We start from the raw sequence: 16,747 nt of genomic DNA, 5'->3' as shown, positions 1-16,747 counted from the left end.
CTCACAATCTAAATTCCCTATCAGTATGTCACTGTACTTAGTGTCTGCTGGATGACGGGCTCTGTGGTCACATCATGCAACCATGTAGCCTGCCTTCTAGATGTAGCAGAGCTGGACCCGTCATTGGACAAATGGATTAAAAGCATGTCTGTAGAAAAGTGAGGAATACTGTTTTGTTTATTTACCTCTTTTGCAGATGATGAGGGCATCGGGGGAATGGGCAAGCTCGGAAGTATGGTTGAATTAAGAATTAGTACAAAGGTGACATCAACCCCCAACTATCACCCCACTTGCCACTGCTACAGGGCAAGTGGGACGAGCGAGGCTAAGTGCCAGAATTGGTGCAGCTTAGAGATGCACTCTTTCTGGGGCGGCTGAGATGTTTTTAGCCTTGGGGGGGCTGGTATCCATGGCCCCTTCCTAGACTATTGATATCAGCCTGCATAGCCTTTGCTTGCTATTAATTATAGGGGAACATCCTTTTTTTTAGGGTCTTCCATTTTAATAGTCCATAAAGGCTAATTATAGAGCTGATATTAATAGCCTGGGAAGCTCCATGGGTATTACCCGGTAAACGTGTTTTCAGGATTCCATCCTGGAATTTGAGAAATTCTATGCTTATGTGACGTAACGTTTGTATAAATGTCCAATAAATTCTTTTGCATCCATCCTGGTGTGGTACTTGGAAAAGACACTGAGGAGTGGAGATGGGAGGGTCCTTTTAACATCTTGTTTCCTGTCCCAGCAAGGTTAAGAAGGACTATCTCCATAATGCTGTCAGGATGGATTCCTGGAAACGCAATTACCGGTAGGTCTAATTACCGTTTTCTAGCACGTCGAAGAGACTTGGTTAACACACGAGAATGATTAGATAACTCCTTATCCTAGCAAGTTTGCTCATCACTAGTTTTAAACAAAGCTGCTTTGTTTTTGATACATTTTTAAAAATATTTGGCTTTGACAACTTTGAGTCATGTGCGGAATAAAAGTTTGTTTCCGATGTGGGTTTTTTACTTATGGATTTTCCACATCCAATGCAAGTGAATGGGAAGAATCTGCACATAAAACTCAGTAGAGGAAATTGACAGGTTTCAGATCTGAAACTTGCACAGTAGGTCAGTTTACGCTGAGTTAAAAAAAAAAAAAAGTGGGCATAAGATCCACGTTGCTTGAACTGTAAAAATATGCATAATCACTCTATTGTGGACACACAGCCTAATATGGCTCTAATAAAAATTTGTCTTACCAGGGAAAATATGGACAAAGATTACTTTTGAACAAATTGTTGCAATCACAGCAGTGAAAACATGGGCACAGTCTTAAAGTGTCTGTTTTAATTTATTCATTTAATCAATTATGAAAATTAACAACTTTGTAATATTTCTTATAGGAGAAATCTGCATCTTTCTCCTCCTGGACTGATCAGTCATTTTCAAAATTCTCAATTTGCAGGTAAAATGTGTTCAGTGAAGACAGACTTTCCAATTATTGAGATAGGAGATGACATTTGGTGTTTAAAAGATTCTATGTAGATGGGAGCAGGAAGAGGAGGCTCTGTTTATTTCTGTAAAAGCAGAGGATTTTACTCCACAAAATATTAACCTTATGGTTACCAAAGAAGAACTCCCCGTGCACCTCTAATGAGGTCCGATAGCAACTATTAACGCCAAAATTTACTACTAATAATTAATATCCACTTAATACCACAACGTTGTGTTTACCTTATACTATACACTGTTATCTATTCCTTATACTATATGCTAACTGAGACAAAACCGTGTATCAATAAAGGGTATTTATTACAGACACACACGTCTGCAGTCTATAACATGCATATATTTAAACCCAAGCTGGCGAAAAAATAAAATAAAATAAATATATATATTAATCTCTCCCAACAGTATCACTGTAATAACCAACAATATCCAGTAATATCACAACAATATCACCACAATAACTTCCTGATTACCCAAATCACACATGCAATATCAGCCCTCCCATCTATAGCCTATAGCTTACTAATCCTAAGGGTACCGTCACACATTGAAATTTTCATCGCTGCGACGGCACGATTTGTGACGTCGCAGCGTCGTATAATCATCGCTCCAGCGTCGTAGACTGCGGTCACACGTTGCAATCACGGCGCTGGAGCGATGCCGAAGTCCCCGGGTAACCAGGGTAAACATCGGGTAACTAAGCGCAGGGCCGCGCTTAGTAACCCGATGTTTACCCTGGTTACCAGCGTAAACGTAAAAAAACAAACCGTACATACTCACCCGTCGGTGTCCTTCAGGTCCCTTGCCGTCTGCTTCCTGCTCTGAGTGCAGCCGTACAGTGAGAGCAGATCACAGCACCGCTGCGCTCTGCTCTCACTTTCCGGCCGGCACTCAGAGCAGGAAGCAGACGGCAAGGGACCTGAAGGACACCGACGGGTGAGTATGTACGGTTTGTTTTTTTACGTTTACGCTTGTAACCAGGGTAAACATCGGGTTACTAAGCGCGGCCCTGCGCTTAGTTACCCGATGTTTACCCTGGTTACAAGCGAAGACATCGCTGGATCGCTGTCACACACAACGATCCAGCGATGTCAGCGGGTGATCAAGCGACGAAAGAAAGTTCCAAACGATCTGCTACGATGTACGATTCTCAGCAGGGTGTCTGATCGCAGTAGCGTGTCAGACACAGCGATATCGTAACGATATCGCTAGAACGTCACGAATCGTAACGTCGTAGCGATGGAAATTTCAATGTGTGACGGTACCCTAAGGCCTAAGAGGTCACAGGGTAGAAAGAAAAAGGGATACAGATATACACAACCACCATGTGGATCCATGATCATTCCGGCATGCAGGCACAGCAAAAGAGGCACAGCACATGTTTTGTGCCTTTTATGTCCAGCTAGAAGAGGTGTGTCCAGCCGCAGGTGTGTGGGGATGAGGTCACAAGTCTATTGTCCACAGGCCTAAAGGTACCGTCACACTCAGCGATGCTGCGGCGATATAGACAACGAGCCGATCTAAACTAGATCGCTGGAGTGTCGCTGTTTAGATCGCTGTAGAGACGTCAAACACAGCAACTCCAGAACGATGCAGGAGCGATCCAGTGATGTAACGGCGACTCACTTCTCGTTCTCGCTGGTTGTTAGCTCCATGTCAAACAGCCGGAGTGTACTGACTGGCTAGAAGGAGACGCTGCGACGCCCCCTATGCTCGTTGCCGGCGTCGTTGCTTTTCATATCAAACATGACGATACACGCCGACCTGGTGACGAAATAAAGTTCTGGACTTCTAGCTCCAACAAGCAATGGCACAGCGGGATCCAGATCGCTGCTGCGTGTCAAACACAACGAGATCGCTATCCAGGACGCTGCAACGTCACGGAATGTTGTCGTTCTCTTTGCAAAGTTGCTGAGTGTGACGGTACCTTAAGTCCTAAATGAAACCTGATATACCAGCTTGAGGAGGGGGCTACTGGGCACATGTGGGGGAATTATATATCACTGAACACAGCACTTCCCTTCTACAATTCCCCCTACCATCTTCCTCGTCCTGTCCCTTTTACATAGAAGATGACCGTTCCGAAGATTCTACCTCAGTCACGTAAAAATACAGATCTTGTGAATTGAGAATTTTGATAATGAAAGTTCAATCCTGGCTGAGAAAGAAGCAGCTTTGTCTAAAATATATTAAAGTTGTTTGTTTTTTCATGTGTATTATTGATTTTTATGAAATGAAGAAAAATTTAAAACAAGGATTACTCTTTAAGGTTTTTACCACCATAGACCTTTTCTAATCTGAGAGGTGATAAAGTTGTAACTAGAATGCTAAGAGTTGTAGTTGTATCTGGGCCCTATCCATAGGGGGGCCAAAAGGTCATTTTGACCCATATAATAAGATTAGTACTATTAAAGACTATTGTCAAAAACCCTGTTAAATATTTTGCATAGAGGCCCACAAGCTTCAGGGTAAGCCACTGGTGATAATCTTCTGATTATGGGGGTCCCACTTCTGGGATCGCCATGGTCACTAACACTATATTGCAGTGTAGAGGACTTAAAATAAGGCAGCACAATGCATACTCAACCACTGCCTATTTGAAGTCAATAAGGCTGATGGTCAGCCAAGTACACCTCTCCACTGTTTCATTCATACTCTGACATTAAATGGAGAGTTGGGCTAAGGTCGCACTACCATACCACACAGCCAAGTACGATGCGATGAAACATTGCATAGCACTCATACCGAATCGGCATGTGATAACAATCACAGCATGCTGCGATTGGCAGTGAGACTCTGCTCACTCGCACCCATATAAATCTATGGGTGCGAGGGACACAACTCGCAGCACTCAGATATCACCTGAGTGCAGTGCAATATATGCCTACACTGGCAAAAGAGGAGATGGAGAAATGAATTCCTCCTTCTCAGCTGTGCTGCGACCCTCTGTGCAAGTGAATTGGAGCATAGTAGCATGACACTTGGTTCATGATCGCAGCAGAGCAGGAGCACAGGGTCATTAGCATATCACATCCAATGTTGACTCCAGCCTAATGCTTGATATAGACTCTATTCAATTTCTTCCTCACTATTGGGTGGAGGATGGAGTTGGAGAAGATTAGTGAGGACCAACAGGTAGGTGTTTTCATTCCAGTGATTTTTGGGGGTCCCAATGGTCAGTCCTAGAAATAAATAACTAAATGTCTTTAATGGGAAAACCATTATATAATTAATACTAAACAAATTAAAGCAAACAGTCACTTGAGATGGTGAGAATTGATTTCCAGGACTTGGTTTATCAGCCAAATCAGTGATCTGTGGCTGTTTGACTGGAGAAGTGAAATTTGCCCTTTAATTGACTGTCACTGGCTGCTCTCTTGGTTAGCCTGCCTGGTGAAGCATCATTGTGGCATGATTCATTGTTAAGTGCAGATTTTCAAATGCACATTATAAATTTACCAGAAGTGATCAGAAAGTAATAGCTACAACTGTTTACTAACTGCACCTGCTTTTTCAATCTCCCACAATTACATTCCGCATTCTTGCATATGCTCTTAGTTATTGCTCAACCAATCCTTACTCTCCTTCGCTATCCCCAAACCGCATCAAAAATTCTCACCTTCCCTTCACCCACAGTCCTTACCCAGACAATACAAAGAAGAACCATTCTTCCACTATGTCTATCAACTGCACCTTCAACCAAATCCCACCTCCACCCTCCCTTCTTTTGAAGTGCACTCTGTACCCACTCTCCTACCAACCTCCAAGTGGCCGTCATCTACCGACCCCTGTATCTAAACATTGCCTTTATTGACCACTTCTTCACCTGCCTTCTAGACTTTCTCTGCTAACCTTCCCATAATCCTCATGGGTAACGTCAACATCCCCCACTGACACCCATCAGTTGGCAGCCTCCAAATTCCTGCCACTTGCTTCATCCTTTGGTCTAACTAAATGGTTCTCCACAGCCACCCACACACAGACTTGCATTTAACCTCATCTTCACCAACCTCTGCTCCCTATCTATCACAACCTCACCTCTCAACGTATCTAACCACAGCCTACTCACTTTCTCATCCCTGTCCTCCTCACCTGTCCCCCATGTTAAGCAATTGGCAAAACCCTGCAGAACCCTCTCAACTAAACATTCACAACCTCTTGGTCTATTCTACCACTATCCTCGATACCCATCTTCACTCCATGACAGTGCCATAATTTTCTAGAACTTCACACTCTATTAAGCTATTGACTTGGTCGTCCTTCTTTTGCACGGCAGAGAGCAATGAATCAATAGACAACTCTGGCACAAAAACCTCCCTAAAAAGCTTTGGCAAGTGTCCAGAGTTACGAAGTGGCATTATAAAAAAAACAAAACAAAAAAAAAACCAAACTCACAAGATTTCACCACATTCAAACAAGTAACTTTTACATTTAAAGTTGGCCCTCATCACTGCTAAACAAGACTACTTCACAACCATCATATCTTATCCCACAACCCCAAACAGTTATTCAACACTTTGAACTCTCTCCCCTGTCCACCACTGCCCCTCCAACCTCCCTAATCTGTGCATTAAACTTTGTCACACACTTAAAAAAAACAGATCAACCAAATTGGGCAAGTCTCTACTGCTCAACCACCACAACCCCTATGTTTAACAGGCCACTATTCTTCACTCATAACTAGTGATGAGCGAATCTACTCGTTACTCAAGATTTCCTGAGCACGCACGGGTGACCTCCGAGTATTTTTCTCTAGTCACCTTCCATGACGGCATATGGAGGTTGTCTATTTGCCCTAATGGGGAACAGGAAATACAGAGAGGTTAAAAGGACCTCCCACTTGCCAGTGTCTTTCCTGTTCCCCATGGGACAGGGAGAGGTGTTCCATGTGCTGTAGTGGCCGGCGACTGCAGTACCTCTTACAGGCTTTGCCTGTTAGCCGGGCAGCTGGCAGTCGCTCCTAGCCTCCTCCGCTGCTGCTCCCGTCGTCCTGCGTGCAGGTACCTTGGGACCCCTTCCCGGCCTTCCCACGCCCCCAAGAGGGAAAAGCAGGCCTGGGATCCCCAGCCGGGCTCCTCTCCGAGCTTCCCGGCTTCTCCTCCTCCATACTGCTCGGCTTTCCGGAAGGGACGTCAGCGGTCGCGCGCATGTCACTTCAGGGAGATATGAAAACCGGAAGTTGGTACTTCTGGGTTTTGCCGGCCGGCATGTCAGGCCTGATGGCGTCCGACACATGGATCCTGGAGGGGGAGTGTACGATCGCTGGAGGCAGGTGCTGGGACAGGTCTATAAAATCCTGCTGAAGTCACCACTGAGGTAAGGCTAAATTCCCTCAGTATGGATTGCTCTTCATGCCCTGCGTCTGCAGAGCCCAGCGCTACCCCTGCTACAGTGTGTGTGCAGGGATGGGATCCGGGAGGTAGTACCTTTTAGGGGGTTAATATCCTCACTCCTCTCTCCCTTTCTATTTTAGGGAGAAAAGTCTACCCCTAAGGGCTTGTTTCCACTTGCGAGAAACACGTCCGTGTCTCGCATGTGAAAACCAAGCTCTGGCGCTGGCACATTGGAGCGGAGAGTGCAGCTCCATGTGTTTCTATGCGGCCGCACGCTCCACTCTGGAGTGCCGGCGCCAGAGTTTGGTTTCCACATGCGAGACACGGACGTGTTTCTCGCAAGTGGAAACAAGCCCTAAAGCTGCGTATAGAAAGAAGTGCCCGGTCTGTAATGCTAAATTCCCTCCTCACTGGGATAAAAAACCCTGGCAGCCATGCACTGACAGGATAGTAAAAGCCGAGCAACCATCTCTGCTAGATGAAATACGCTCTCTTGTTAAACAGGAGGTACAATCTTCCTTGGCAGCTTTTACTCCTCCACCTCCACATTCCCCAGCTAAAAAGAGGGAGATTCAGGATGTGGAATCTGATTCTGATTCAGACCTCTCTCATACCTCATCCGTTGGTTGGGAAGATCCAGTATCACCTAAGGCTGAGGTCAGAAAATACCTCTTCTCCTCAGATTATTTTGAGGATCTAGTGTCTGCTGTATGTAACACTATGGGTCTAGAAGAGGAACCTGAACCACAGTCTATACAGGATCAAATGTTCGGTGGGCTCAGATCGGAGAAAAGGGTGGGGTTCCAGTGCACGCTAACATCATTAGTATGATTGATCAGGAATGGGAACTACCAGAGAAACGCCTTAGCACCCCTTCAGAAATGAAAGATAGATTTCCTTTAGAGGGTGAATTTGTTAAATTGGACATTCCCAAGGTTGATGTTCAGGTGGCTAGAGTTGCCAAGAGAACAGCGCTCCCTTTTGAGGATTCTTCACAATTGAAGGATCCTATGGATAGGAAGATTGAAAGTCTCCTGAAGAAGTCATGGGAAACTTCTACATCTGTCCTTAACCTTAACATCACCTCTACTTGTGTAGCTAGGGCCCTCTCCCGCTGGCTAGAAAAATTGGTAACTCATATATCTCAAGGTACCTCAAGAGGCGAGATGTTAGATTCGCTCCCTATTCTACATAGGGCTACTGGTTTCCTGGTGGATGCTTCTCTTAAATCTGTTACAGTTGCCGCCAGATCCCTGGTGCTTTCCAACTCTGCCAGAAGAGCTCTCTGGCTTAAAATATGGAGTGGTGATATTACTTCTAAAGCCAAATTGTGTGCCATACCCTTTAAGTGAGAATGTCTTCAGTACGGCCTTAGATGAGATTCTTGACAAAGCTACTGACAAGAAAAAGGCGCTCCTGGAGCAAAAACCACCTAGGAAACGTTTTTTTCGTACCCCACAGTCTCAGCCCTCTCAAGCGAGAGGTAAAGGGGGAAGACTCAAAATATGTGGGTCAGTGGGAAAACATCACCAGTTCCCACTGGGTTAGCAAGGAGGGCCTGTTAGTTAATTTTCTCCTCCCCTCAGGGTCTAAAAATTACCCTTCCAACATCAAAAGATCACAATTTATTGACATTGGGTCTCAGGGATCTTATGAAATCAAATGTGATCTCCCCAGTTCACAATCGGAACAGGGGCTAGGACATTATTTACGATTATTCCTGGTACCCAAACAATCAGAGGACGTCCGTATCATTATAAGCTTAAAGGGTCTAAATCAACATGTGAAATATCACATGTTCAAGATGGAGTCTGTAAAATCAGCCATTCCTTTGATAGGGCATCACTACTTTATGGCAAACATCGACCTAAAGGATGCATATTTTCACATTCCTATTCACCCGAGACACAGAAAAATATCTCAGGTTTGCGATACAGGGGAGTCAAGTGGAGCACTATCAGTTTGGGGTCCTTCCCTTCAGCATTTCATCAGCACAGAGTGTTTTCCAAGATAATGGCAGAGGCGGTGTCCTTTATCTGGAAACAAGGTGTCTGTATAGTGCCCTATCTGGACGATCTCCTGATAGTGGCTCCCACAGAGATAACCCTGATATCCCATGTGCCAACCACTTTAGAGATATTGAGGTCTCTGGGTTGGATTCCAAATATAAAAAAAATCCCAGCTTCAACCCTCAAAAACCAGGAAATTTTTGGGAGTAGTTCTGGACTCGGTAAAACAAATGTCCTTTCTTCCAGATGATCAGACTACCATTAGTAGTAAACATCAGAAAATTCAAAGAGATGAGATCTCCTACTCTCCGAGAGGGAATGTCGCTCTTAGGCTCCATGACAGCCTGCATACAGTCGGTGGCTTGGGCTCAAGCCCACTCAAGAATCCTTCAAGCCCACATTCTAGACAATTGGGATGGTCGTCCTGGCACTCTAACCAGAAGGATTCACACACCAGGGCGAGTGAAAGCATCCTTAACATGGTGGATGAATTCCAGAAACCTCCTCAAGGGTGTGAGTTGGATTCAGTTTCCTCTAACCACGATCAAGTCAGATGCCAGCAAGAGGGGCTGGGGAGCCATGATAAACCATGTTCCTTATCAAGGTCTTTGGGACCAGTCAATCAGAGGGAAATCGTCAAATTTCAGAGAGCTCAAAGCTGTGAAAGAGGCCCTGTTAGCATCAAGTCGTCAGATTTCTGGACAACATGTTAAAATATATTCAGACATGACCACGGTGGCTCATATCAAGCACCAGGGCAGTACAAAATTCATCAGCCTAATCTCCGCTCAATTATTTGTTGGGCCGAAAAACACTTGCTGTCCCTGACGGCAATTCACCTAAAAGGTGCTGCCAATATTCAGGCAGATTACCTGAGTCGCCAGGACATTCACCCCGGTGAATGGAGCCTGGATCATCAAACATTCAACATGCTAGTATGCAAGTGGGGTCTCCCCGAAGTCTACCTCTTTGCCTCTTACCAAAACACAAAGGTCGAAACCTTCTCCTTTGAACCCAAGAGGCAATCCCCGTGGAGTAGATGCCTTAGTCCAAGATTGGCATTTTCATCTAGCCTACACGTTTCCACCAATCCCAATTCTTGCAAAGGTTCCATGGAAAATACGGATAGAAAGGACCCCAACTATTTTGATAGCTCCATTATGGCCCAAAAGAAGTTGGTTCAACTTGATCATCCAGCTACAGGTGGACGGGCCGGTAATGTTACCAGTAAAGGACAATCTCCTCTCTCAGGGACCCATTCTCCACTCAGACCCTCAGAGATGGAACTTAGCTTCGTGGTTACTGAGGCCCAGGTACTGAAAGCAAAAGGGTTATCAAACCCTGTCATAGCTACCCTGCAAAAATCCAGGAAACCAGTAACAAATGCCATCTACAATGAAATCTGGAAACAGTTTTCATCCTTTTGTCTATCTAACCTTCCAGACCATCTCAAGCCAAATATACCTAGGATATTAGATTTTTTACAAAAAGGCTTGGAGATCGGTCTTAGACCCAGTACTCTGAAGGCCCAGATCTCTGCGCTCAGTTCTGTATTTGATCAAGATCTAGCAGGTCATCGCTGGATCAAAAGATTTATGACCTCAGCAATTAGAATGAACCCTAGAAAACAGGTCATAGTTCCTCCATGGGATCTCAATATGGTGCTCCAAGGTCTTACAGGTTCACCTTTCGAACCTTTGTCTTCCTGTTCTCCACAAAATCTTGCTTATAAAACTGTTTTTTTGGTAGCCATAACTTCGGCTAGAAGAGTGGGTGAACTACAGGCCTTATCGATAAGAGAGCCTTATCTACTGGTTAGAGAAGATTCATTAGTGCTTCGTCTTGATCCTTCTTTTCTTCCAAAAGTTGTCTCTGAATTCTATCGTTCCCAAGAGATCGTTCTACCAACTTTTTGCCATAAACCTGCAAAATCGGAAGAAAGGAAATTCAACACACTTGATGTTCGGCGTATTCTATTTCACTACTTAGATCAGACCCGCGCTCTCAGAATTGATCATAACCTTTTTGTCCATCTCTCAGGACAAAATAAGGGGAAGAAGGTAGCTAAAAGTACCATTGCTACATGGATCAAAAAAGCTATAACACAAGCTTACCTTACTCAAAATAAACTACCCCCAGTAGGGATCAAGGCCCATCAACCAGATCTACATCAATTTCCTGGGCAGAAAGAGCAGGCGCATCTCCGGAGCAGATCTGCAGGGCAGCAACGTGGTCCTCACTTCATACCTTCTCCAAACATTATAGATTGGATGTGTTGTCCAATAAGGACCTGGTCTTCGGCCGTAAGGTTCTCCAGGCCGTTGTCCCTCCCTAGTGCCAAATTAGTTGGTATTCCTCCATATGCCGTCGTGGAAGGTTCCTAGAAGCTGAATTAACGGTAAGTCTAATTCTATTTTTTAGTGCTCGGAGATTTAGTTTTCATCACCTCTGCTGAATGACTTACATCTCTTAGCCAGCATAAGTACATGTGGGGATTCCCTAGCAACCAGGAAACCCCCACATGTACTTTTGCTGGCTAACAGATGTAAATCATTCAGCTGTGGCGATGAAAACTAAATCTCCGAGCATTCAAAAATACTCGGAGGTCAGCCGAGCGTGCTTGGGAAATCTCGAGTAACGAGTATATTCGCTCATCACTACTCATAACCTTTCTCCCCACAATCGATGTAGGGGAACTTGCTAATCTTCTCTCCAAATCATACCTCACCACTTATGCACTTGACCTGATCCAATCCCACCTCCTCCCCAATCTCTCCACCACACTTATTCTGGCCAAACCCATCTCTTCAACCATCATGAACATCTGTTACCTTCTCTTCAACCTTCAAACATGGCATAATCGCACCTATCCTGAAGAAACCATCCCTCAACTAGATTTCTAAGTCTAGAGGTCACCCTGTATCGCTTCTCCTTTTTGCCTCTAAACTCTTCCAACAGCATGTCCATGCTGAAATTTCCTCCCACCTCTCATCTTACAACAGACAATTCTCTATACTCCTCCTACTTGACTTGTTCTCTGCCTTTGACACAGTTAACCACTCCCTCCTACTACTGAGAATCTTTCTTTGATGTAAAAGACCTTACCTTGTCCTTACCTCACTAACTGCACATTTAGCATCTCCCATATGACCCCTTGATCCAATCTCTATTTAGCGCATATAGGATCAGGTACAGTCTTCAGAAGTATTTTATTTGCAAGTTGCTGGACAGCTAACTTCAATGGAATATGTGCATTGAAATTTTACAGTCAAGTTGCTTGTATAAATACTCGTTAGGATTTTTTTTTCTTTTTTCAGCTATTTCCCGTGAGAGAGTCCCGGAGTGGGTGGAGTTTGTGTCCTTGTGGCTTCCAAGTGGAAACGGCTTCCTTAACTGCTTTGTTTACTTCTGGATCAACAGGAGCTTTCGGCATAAATTTCGTCAACTTGGCCGGAAGTTGTGTCCATGGAGAACATGTTGCTGGTCCCACCGGAAAAGTGGTAGAAGAAAGTCCACTGTTCGTGTTACAAACAATAATGCAATGTCTGCTTTACAGGAGAGGTCATGTAGCATGTCATCCACTTGTATGCTTCTTCCACAAGCTGCAAACTCTGTTTTATGAGTAGCGTACTTGTACAGTCTTACAAGTGGTTTCCTCTAATGAACTTAGAAATGCACTTTAGCTATTGAACACTAGCCTGTTTAAACATTTGTTCCTTTTTCTTTATCTAGAAATACAATTTTCCAAAGCTGGCGATTGAAAAAAAAAAAATATATATATAATTGAATGAATAGTTCACCTGGCTGTGTAATAAAGATGGAATAGGGTAAAAACTTAAAAGAACAAAGCACTCGAGAAAAAGCTTTAATGTTAAATCTGCTGTAGTCACATTCAGGTTTCATAAGCTTGGACCTGCAAATTGATGAAACGACTGCTCTCAGTTTTTGACCTATTTGGAAATTAATTTGACTTAAATTTTTTTTTCCATTTTTAAATGTGTGAGTATTATGTTTTTAGTATTGCATGCATTCACTATGGTTATGCAGTCATAAATTATGGATCATGTTATTAATGATCAAAAAGTTAAAAAAAAATGTAAATATATATATATAAAAAAAAAATGCATAGCCATAAAAACGATGTGAATTTCATGTGATCGTGTTGCATGACGTTGTAGCTGGACCATGGTTTGGTGCTAGCTCAAACTCGTTACTTGGCAAATTCTGCTTTGAATATTGCCTGTTGTCTCAAACGTTGGCATTTGTATTTTATTTAAATTTGTTTTAGAAAAACTACTAAATTGAAAGTTTCTACAGATGGACAGGTTCTATCTTGATGCAGTGGATACAAACTTTTAATATTTTTGCTATTTGGCACATATCTTACATTTTGTTTCCTGTACTGAACCTTTAAAGGATAAGAGTCCGGGATAGTATTGGATTTAATAAAAACATGCCTACTCTTTCAGATGTGAACCAAGCCTTACTGCAGCTATTGACGCTCAGCCTTGTTCACTGTAATGAAGCTGAGGTGCAATCGAAGATCCAACCCATTTACATGAAGCGTGGCTAAATGCTGCTTTGCACAGGCACAGACCTCTTATCTTTCTTTTTTTTCATATATATATTTTTTTTTTAGCAGCCGTTCAGGTTATCCCATTGTCATTCCATTGAAACACTGCAATACCTTGAACAACTGCAACCCCCCACCCCACACAAAAAGTCTGCAACTGCTGTACTAAATTGGAGTGGGTGCAGATAGTTGTACCACCATTGAGCCAATATTGATGGATTACCCTGAGAATTGGTTACATTTTTAGAGGCTGGATGACCCCCTTAGAATGACTTGAGAAGTCTAATGTACAGAGAACTAGTTTTCAGCCTGTGGTTCTATCACTACTTTGAAATAACTTTTAGTATGCCCTGACATCAGCTGGGAGTGTTTAGTTTCACAACGGCTAAATAGACTTTTAAGACAAAATGTTTGGAAAATGTTGGACATGGTTTGATAATATATATGGTAAAAAAAATGAATTTTTCAAAATGGTCTATCGACCTGCAGCTTCCATTAATCACTGTTACAAGAGGAGTCTTAACATATAAATGCCATAAATCCCTTCTACTTATGTTAAATTATTCAGCTTAAGGAACATTATATGACACCTAGAATGAAGTGTCTGGTATGTACTATTTGCAGTAGGTCTGTATAGTTTTTGCAAAGAATTAAACCACAGGAGAGAAACCGATCCCAAAGAAAAAAAATTTGAGTGTAAAGAGAAAAAAAGTCACTATATGAATGTTGTCTAAATAGTATGTTGCATTTCGAAAAACTTCAGGAAGTGCCTGCTATTAAAAAAACAACAAAACAAAAAAAACCAAAACCACTTTTGGCCGTATTCCTCAACGCCAGTCCTCAAGAGCCACCAGCAAGTCATATTTTCCAGATTTCTTTAGTATTGCAAAGGTGGGAATTCAATCACCTGTGCAATACTAAGGAAATCCTGAAAACATGACCTGTTGATGGCTCTTGAGGACTTGAGATGGAGAACACTGGTTTAAGGGCTCAGCTTGTATGTGCCCTTATGTATATGTGGGGATTGGATCTCCTCCCAATGGAAGAGGTTCTTTACTTCAAATTCCAGATCCCCCCCTTTAACTAAAAAATGTGCAGGTCTTCAACTTTCCTGAAGTTAACTTTTTTTTTTTCCTGATTTGCTTTATATTTTATTTTGGTCTATTGTCTGGTTTTTATTTGTATTTTCAGTGTTTGTATATAGTTATTAATATGAAAAGATGTAAACTATTACAATAAAGCTTCAGGCCTTTGGTGATATTTCCTGCTGTGATTATTCAATATCACTTTCTCTCATATCTATCCTGATGGATAAGGTTTTATGCATACAATGTAGGTGTAGATATACAGTGGCTTGCAACAGTATTCATTCCCTTTGGCATTTTTCGTGTTTTCCTACCACATAACCTGGAATTTCACTTTTTTTTCATTCAAAAAACATGCTTACAACTGGACATTTGTTTAACAATAAAAAAGAAAACCGCATAGGACAAAATAACTGAAAACTTCAGTGTGCAGAACTATTTACACCCTAAAGTCTGTGCATTGTAGAGCCTCTTTCTGCAGCAATTACAGCTGCAAGTCGCTTTGCATAAAGGCCCCGTCTCACATAGCGATTTACCAACGATCACGACCAGCGATACGACCTGGCCGTGATCGTTGGTAAGTCGTTGTGTGGTCGCTGGGGAGCTGTCACACAGACCGCTCTCCCCAGCGACCAACGATCAGGGGAACGACTTCGGCATCGTTGAAACTGTCTTCAACGATGCCGAAGTCCCCCTGCAGCACCCGGGTAACCAGGGTAAACATCGGGTTACTAAGCGCAGGGCCGCGCTTAGTAACCCGATGTTTACCCTGGTTACCAAAAAAAACAAACAGTACATACTCGCCTTTCGGTGTCCAGGTCCCTTGCCGTCTGCTTCCTGCTCTGACTGAGCCGCCATACACTGAGAGCAGAGCGCAGCGGTGACGTCAGCGGTGCTGCGCTCTGCTCTCGCTGTACGGCCGCACTCAGTCAGAGCAGGAAGCAGACGGCGAGGGACCTGGACACCGAAAGGCGAGTATGTACTGTTTGGTTTTTTTGGTAACCAGGGTAAACATCGGGTTACTAAGCGCGGCCCTGCGCTTAGTAACCCGATGTTTACCCTGGTTACCAGTGAAGACATCGCTGGATCGGTGTCACACACACCGATTCAGCGATGTCAGCGGGACCTCAACGACCGAAAAAAGGTCCAGGCCATTCCGACACGACCAGCGATCTCACAGCAGGGGCCTGATCGCTGGTACGTGTCACACATAGCGAGATCGCTACTGAGGTCGCTGTTGCGTCACAAAACTTGTGACTCAGCAGCGATCTTGCTAGCGATCTCGCTATGTGAGATGGGGCCTTAAGCCTCAATGAGCTTTCCACAAGTTACCACTGGGCTGTTTACCCATTCCTCAAGGCAAAACTGCTCCAACTCCTTCAAGTTAGATGGTTTCCTCTGGTGAACAGCAATCTTTAAAGAGACTCTGTCACCTGAATTTGGAGGGAACAATTTTCAGTCATATGGGCGGGGTTTTCAGGTGTTTGATTCACCCTTTCCTTACCTGCTGGCTGCAATATTGGATTGAAGTTCATTCTCTGTCCTCCATAGTACACGCCTGCGTAAGGCAAGATTGCCTTGTGCAGGCATGTACTACGGAGGACAGAGAATGAACTTCAATCCAATATTGCAGCCAGCGGGTAAGGAAAGGGTGAATCAAACACCCGCCCATATGACTGAAAATTGTTCCCTCCAAATTCAGGTGACAGTCCCTTTAATACTGACCACAGATTCTCAATTGGATTAAGGTATTGGCTTTGACTAGGCCACGTCAAAACATTTTACAGGTTTCCCCTTAAACCACTTGAGTGTTGCTTTAGCAGTTTGCTTTGGGTCACTGTTTTGTTAAAAGGTGAGCCTCTGTCCCAGTCTCAAATCATTGACAGACTGATATTGCTCGAATATCCCTGTATTTCGCCCCATCATCTTATCCTCAACTTGGACCATTTTTCCTGTCACTGCTACCACCACCATGTTTCACTGTGGGGATGGTGTTCTTTGGGTGATCAGTGTTGGCTTGGTGCCAAACATAGTGTTTACCTTGGTGGCCAACAAGTAAATTTTAGTCTCATCTGACCACAGCGCCTTCCTCCATACATTTGGAGTGTCCAACATGTCTTAGGCAGGGTTCACATTGCGTCAATGGCAATGCGCTGATGGCATCCGCGGCACTAACTCTATGTAACGGATGCGTTAGCGCACCCATTGACTGCCATTATGTTGCGCATCGCTAACGCATGTCATAATCGGC

General features: G+C 43.7%; 1 protein-coding gene across 2 annotated transcripts in view; it reads left to right on the top strand.

The window, feature by feature from the left end:
- LOC143761223 (D(4) dopamine receptor-like) overlaps nt 1-14,671 on the top strand; it is a 44,553-nt gene extending 29,882 nt beyond the window's left edge. Inside the window, exons 3-4 of one of the 2 annotated variants that reach the window (XM_077249088.1) lie at nt 746-808; nt 12,156-14,671. In XM_077249088.1, the coding sequence (XP_077105203.1) occupies nt 746-808; nt 12,156-12,460 (368 nt within the window). In that variant the 3' untranslated portion in view covers nt 12,461-14,671. The remainder of the gene's footprint in view (nt 1-745; nt 809-12,155) is intronic. The other variant, XM_077249089.1, reaches the window with a different exon arrangement.
- The last annotated feature ends 2,076 nt before the right edge of the window (nt 14,672-16,747 follow it).

Source organism: Ranitomeya variabilis, chromosome 1 (assembly GCF_051348905.1).
Source record: "Ranitomeya variabilis isolate aRanVar5 chromosome 1, aRanVar5.hap1, whole genome shotgun sequence".
Lineage (NCBI taxonomy): Eukaryota > Metazoa > Chordata > Amphibia > Anura > Dendrobatidae > Ranitomeya > Ranitomeya variabilis.
Note: the sequence above shows the minus strand (reverse complement) of the source record. Positions and strands in the feature narration are given on the sequence as shown.